This window comes from Cryptomeria japonica, chromosome 5, assembly GCF_030272615.1.
Source record: "Cryptomeria japonica chromosome 5, Sugi_1.0, whole genome shotgun sequence".
Lineage (NCBI taxonomy): Eukaryota > Viridiplantae > Streptophyta > Pinopsida > Cupressales > Cupressaceae > Cryptomeria > Cryptomeria japonica.
In genome coordinates this window covers 344380853-344387476 of record NC_081409.1, presented here as the reverse complement: position 1 = coordinate 344387476, position 6624 = coordinate 344380853, and the positions used below count along the sequence as shown (strand labels likewise).

Below are 6624 nucleotides of genomic sequence, written 5' to 3'. Positions count from 1 at the left end.
ATTAGGCTTAAAATGACATAACGGAAATCACATTGAATTTTGGCAAAGTGTAGTAGGCCTCTTTTCTTTCCTCACAAATCAATCTCAATTTAAGTCTTCTAGTTTCAATAAATGGGCCACCTTAAAAGGAGAAAAAATGACATATGAATGGTGGATGCTATGATGAACCTAACTAAATTAGTTGTAAAAGAATCTTAAAGATTCTTCTAGGTTATTTAATCAAAATATTTTTTGTTTGAAAGATTGAGTCTTTTTAGTAATAAGATTTCATCAATCTGCCTAAGGATTATAACACTTTGATGTTGTTTCTTTGTTAGTTTACATTTTATTACCTTAGGCAGAATAAGATTTTAATTACACATAGTATCTTGCGATAGATGAAAAAGTTCATTTGAAAAAGAATCTCAAAAATTAAAAACTTAAAAAATATAATCTAAGTCACATGAAAAACCCTATAAAAATGGTGTTGCAAGAATATAACTACCTTACGCTTTGTTTTGTAAATAAAAAGAAAAAAAATAAAATTGATTCTTTTTATACATAATAGTCTTAATTACAATATGACTACTTTCAAAAAGAATGGAAAACAAGAATTATGAATCCATCGATTCCATCATGAGACATTAAATAAATATTCAACAAAATTCGAAATAAAACAAACGTTAAAATTTTTAAGAAGTACATTAGCATGCTATAACCACTTTACTTCAATTTTCCTGTCTCATTTTATACTTCTTTTACATTAGTTATATCTAAGAATTAAGTTTTGATTAATTTGGTGTTCAATTAAATTTAAGAGAATACTACCCTTCTTAAGCACACTTGAGATGAAAATAAACAAAAATGGATAAGCGAAGAAACTCGGGTAAGAGAGAACACCTTCTAAACATAACTCATTGAACTTATCAATGCTAAAATCATAACGATAACACTCTAATTAACCATTACAAAACAACCAAATGCACGAACAATATTTCATCCAACTCTATTGAATAATACCATAGCCTACCATTAGACACTCTTTCATCAAGGAGTTACTGAAAGTAATGCGATCCACTTCAAGCCCACATATCATTATCACTTGTTAAGCTCTTTCATGTGAAGATGATAGTTACACTAGTAGGCATAAGTCTAAAATCAGAGAGACATATAGAAGACATCCATCTGTGTACAAAAAAAAGCATTCCTTAAATCTAGGTATTTTGTTAACATCGCAACCCTATTCCTTAAGAGCGTGCGGCAGTATACCAAAAAAAACCATTCCTTACATATAGGTATTTATTAAACTTATCATCTTCCTATCTTCTTATTAATATGTGTGATTTCCCATGACCTTGAGATGTGATCTATATTTATTAATGGATAGAAAATCACATCCAACCAATGCCTAATAAATCTTACCTTGTTGCAGTCACCAATGCTCTAAATACCACCTGTCGTAGCAGTCCACTATTTCTATATATTGCAGTGAGTTTGTAATAGTAACTTACTCTTCCATGAGTCCAGCTCTGTAGAGCTGTAAGGAGATTTTATGAGCAGTAGTTCTGTGAGATTGTGTGAGCAGCAGCTTAAGCAACTATGAATTTGTAATGGTGTTTGTGAGTTTGTGATCAGGAGGTGTAATGTTTCAGACTTATGTTATGGTATCTGTGAGTATGAGCTGAAGCATGCCACCAATATAAGTCTGTAATGTTTCGGACTTATGTTATGGTATCTGTGAGTATCTGTGAGTGTGAGTTTGTGATCAGGAGGTGTAATGTTTTACATTGATGAATATAAATCTTATGTTTGTTTTCTATTGTTTCACCTCCCTCTATTTCCAAGAAGCATGCCACCAATATTAAACATACTCAAGATTTTGAAACTCGTAACCATAGTAATGAGTAATTATAATTATGAAGATTGTAATTCTCGACCTCGAGCGTGCACGATTTGTTGGCCGTGGTGTAATTAAAAGTTTTAACGACGTGTAAGGTAATAATGTCGTTTTGATAGCGAGACGACGCTTACAGTCTCTATAAAACATGAAAAACTGTTGTCATCTAACCAAAACTGAGCAAGCACTTGATAATTTGTAGTGAAAAATGGAAATGGAAGCCTTAATCGGAAAGATATTTTCCATAATCGGGTTTATGACATTCGTACAAAGCTATGTTCCCCCACAGGTATGCCAAATCGTGAGACAATGGGTGATGCGCATTTTTGACTGTGTAAATCTGTATTGTTGCGTGAGCCTCCCAGAATTCAAAGGAAAGCACGGATGGAACATGAACGAGTTGTACACGGACGCGGAAGAGTACGTGAAAACTCTGGAAAGCGCGGCGGAAGCTCGCAATCTAACGGTGTATCGAGGCGTGAATGCGAGACAGTTGGGCATCTCTCCGGACACAGACCAACTCATCCACGACTCATTCCGCGGAGTGAGAATGTGCTGGACCCAACACACCATACAGAAAATGGTGGACAAAGAAACCGTTGAAAGACACGCCTATACTCTCAAAATGAACAAACTAGACCAGAACCTCCTCAAGGCCTGTTTGAACCACGTATCCGAAAAGGTGGCGGACCATAAACTGGGCAAAAGGGAACTCAAATTATATACCAACAGTGAATTTTGCGCCATTCGTGGACAAGGATGGAATAGCATGCCTTTCAAGCACCCATCTACTTTTCATACGCTCGCACTCGATCCATCCATAAAGAAAACAATTATCAATGATCTTGATCGATTTAAGGCCGGAAAAGATTTCTACAGACAGATCGGTCGCGCCTGGGAACGCGGTTACCTTCTTCATGGCCCTCCCGGAATGGGAAAGTCCAGCTTAATTGCCGCCGTGGCAAACTTGTTGGAAGGTAAATTAATTGTTGCTGATCAAGTGTCGGCACAGACCAAGGGAAGCTTCTAGACATCCATGCCTTTCACGTGCAGTTGTTCTAGAGACTTCATTCACTTGCCTACCATTAATGCTGCATTGAATTTCTGTCTACAGTAGACTTAATATTTAATGTGTATCTACCTATATATTGATTGAATGGAAATGAAATCTTAGAGCCCAGTTATGGGTTTCTCCTGCCTCTTCTCCTCTATATTTCTGTGTTTGTGCTGTTTTTATCATGGTATCAGAGCCGAAGGTGATAATAGGGTGTCTATTCCAGTTTGCAGCTAGTGTGTTGCCTGATTTCTGTAATCTTTGTTATGTGATCTATGACCTGCGAGGTTCAACTTTTTGTTGTGTGAGCATCATTAGGCTGGTGCTATTGAGTGCTGAAAGCTGCTTGTAGTTTGCTGTTAGAAGTTAAGGGAGCCGTCTAAAACTCTAGGAAGAAATGCAACTTGGATGTCAGCCCGCATTCCTCCAGTCACATTGTTTCCTTTTTGGAGATTGGTAGATATTGTTGGTGTTCTGTTAGTCATCGGGCTTTTTTTTTGGCAGGTGTCTTTTACTTGTAGCTGGTGGCATTTTACATTGATTTCACACCGTCCACCGCTAGTGTGTTGTGCTTGACTCGTCCAATTTTGTGAGCTCATCCTTCGTCGGCGGCTTTATGATTGCCTTTATTGTGGCTATTGTGGTTTGTTGTTGTTCAAGAGGCAGGCGACTTCTTCACTAGCACGTCTCTTGGTCTGATCGGTAGTTGGGTCTGTCTTTGTAAGAGGCTTAAGTGATTGGACTGAATGCAGAACTGAGAGACCATACCTTTTAGCATTTCAAACGCATTTGGGAACGGGCGTGTTGTTTCCTTCATTCGGTGGTTTTGTGGTAAATCGGCTCACATACTACAATGTTTTTTTTTCATGATCGCGGTTGACATTATGTGTTTTGCTGGTGTAGAAGACTAATAGTTGGAAGAAGCCAATTTGAAGATGGATGTGCTTCAGATATTTGCTAGGACTGAAATCGAAGCGTGGACTGCCCTATGGGACTCAAAGCTTAAAGCGTGCTGTAAGACTAGAAGAAGTTGTGCTACTGGCCATAGTACAACAACCAATAGTTTAAAATGTTTTTGGTAGGAGGTGAAAAAATGGTGTTTTGATTAAATGTGCAAAGTGTTTGGGTTGGGTGTGAAGGCTGTGTGTCTAATGTGAAGGCTATGTGCCTAATGTGAAGGCTATATCCCTGTCAAAGTGGTTATGTAAAAGAAGATTGTTGAATTTCAAAGATATCTTCTTAGTGTTGCAAGTTGTGAATATGGTGAGAATTTGCAAAGGAATAATTCAGTGTTTGTGAAGTTAACAAGTGTGCTGATTTAAAGGGGTGCATGATCGGTGGTACCCGACACCCTAGAGTTTCTGCTATACATTATTGATGAACCATGTATGTGAAAAGGATTCTTATAGAACTAGTGAGCACAGCGGCTGGTTACCCATGTGTCTCAGTAGATGGATTTCTTTTTATATGGACTCAATAATTTTAGTTAAAAAACTCCGCAGTGATGAAAGTTTCCCCATTGTGATGGTCATTGGAACCATGTTAGTGATGAGTCTCTTGTGATGGTTTGTGGTAAGCCAAAAACACTTGTTAGGGTAAAAAAACCCAAAGTAATATGAAATTCAAATTGATTGTATCAATTGGGGAAAACCCAAATGGTTATGGGTAAACCGGTCAAAAACCCAAAAGTTATTGTAAAAGAGCAGTTTGTAGCGAATCAATTAAGGGTAAACTGTGAAAACCCAAGTGATTAGGGGAAACAAAATTTGTTGTAAATGGGAACCTAAAAGACTTAAGGCCAGAACCAATCCTTTTGAGTTTATGGGGGGATATCAAAACCAATTAGACAATTAATTTATGGGGGGATGTTGGAAGGTAAATTAATTGTTGCTGATCAAGTGTCGGCACAGACCAAGGGAAGCTTCTAGACATCAATGCCTTTCACGTGTAGTTGTTCTAGAGACTTCCTTCACTTGCCCACCATTAATGCTGCATCTAACTTCTTTCTACAGTAGACTTAATATTTAATGTGTATCTACCTATATATTGATTGAATGGAAATGAAATCTTAGAACCCAGTTATGACATCTATGATCTTGAACTCACTAAGGTCTCTCATAACCAGGAGCTATGTGCCCTTCTTACTCAGACCAGTGAAAAGGCCATCATTGTTATCGAGGACATAGACTGCTCCATCGATCTTATGGATAGAGAGTCGAAGGAGAAGGCCACAGAAAGCAAGCTGCGAAGTCAACTTACCCTTTCTGGCTTGCTCAATTTTACGGATGGATTGTGGTCTTGGTGCGGTGAGGAGCGTATTATTATCTTTACTAATAACCACCCTGAACATCTCGATCCCGCTCTTCTTAGATGTGGGAGAATGGATGTCCACATTGAACTCTCTTACTGCAACTTCGAAGTTTTTAAAATTCTCGCTTTCAGTTATTTGAGAATTGAAGCTCACGAACTTTATCCTTTGGTGGAGGAGAAGATCACTACGGGGGCCGAAATGACTCCTGCTGAAATTATAGAAATTCTGATGAGTAAAGTGGACAGTCCTGACAAAGCAGTGAGCAATGTGATTAGTGTCCTGGATGCCAAGATTAAGGAAAAACAGGCTCTACGTCAATCCCAATCTTCCCAAACAGAGAAGGAAGAAAAATACGTCACGAAGGAAGAGATAAATCCTGAAAATGATCCCATAAAAGGCTTTTAAAAGTTGGGTTTGCCATTGTAGATGCATGTCTTTACCTAAGTGCATGGCCCTCCGTATCACCTCGATCAGAGTTTCTTTCAAATTTCACTATACCAACACGTATCTATAAGAGGTTCAATGGATAGGTGGATAGGATATCATATAAAACTTAAAAAATATATTTTAATATTGCATATTTCATTATATAATAATTCTAATATATGTTATTGTAGATAGAGCATTATTATTTTAAATTATTTTTTTATGTTTTTAAATAATAAGCGATGTGTTGTTCTAAATCACTTATCATGAAATATTGATCAATCAAGATTGATTAAAAAGTTATGCAATTGAATCTTGACAAAACATCACGTAATTTCAATTCTTATCCACTATTTAATTGTTGATCTAATTTAGAGAAATAAACTTTCAAAACCTTTGTTCATAATGACACATTATTAAAACATGTGTATCAAAATATAAAAGAGAATAGTCTCATCAAAGACAATAACTATTCAACGAGTTAATTATATTCTATCAAATTATTAAATTACTTAAATGCTAAAATAAGTTACTTTATTAAATATATGAATGTTCTAATTAGGCAAAGAATTGGACTTAATTTGAACATGTGGGAGTGAAATTATTCTTGCTTTTATGTTTAAGAAACTAAAATATCGCATGATAATGAAAATGGGAAATTAAGTATAGTTTGACGTTTATATGTAGTTAATATAAATTAGATTAGAATTTATGTGTGTTTTAATCATAAGTGCATTGAAAACTATGAACAAACTAATTGACAAAGAAAAAGTAATAAGTGTATCCTATGTATATGAGAGAGAAAATATATATTAAGATACAAATGAATAATACAATATAAAATACTAAAATGAAGTTAAAAATAAAACAAAACCATCCTAAGGAGTGGTGTCTAATGGGCTATAAAAAGTTCATAATTAAAGTATCAAAAGAACTGAAAATAAATTATAAATTTTT

General features: G+C 35.8%; 1 protein-coding gene across 1 annotated transcript; it reads left to right on the top strand.

Annotated features, from left to right (window-relative positions):
* The first annotated feature begins 2084 nt into the window (after window positions 1-2084).
* Window positions 2085-5646, top strand: LOC131035432 (AAA-ATPase At3g50940-like). Its single transcript, XM_057967132.2, has 2 exons — window positions 2085-2853; window positions 5003-5646. Exons 1-2 carry the CDS (start codon window positions 2085-2087, stop codon window positions 5644-5646), a joined length of 1413 nt encoding a protein of 470 aa, XP_057823115.2.
* Window positions 5647-6624: the final 978 nt, after the last annotated feature.

Coding starts and splice junctions, on each gene's coding strand:
- LOC131035432 (XM_057967132.2), top strand. CDS start 2,085: ATGGAAATGGAAGCCTTAATCGGAAAGATATTTTCCATAATCGGGTTT. Junction 2,854..5,002: donor CGTGGCAAACTTGTTGGAAG/GTAAATTAATTG, acceptor ATGAAATCTTAG/AACCCAGTTATGACATCTAT.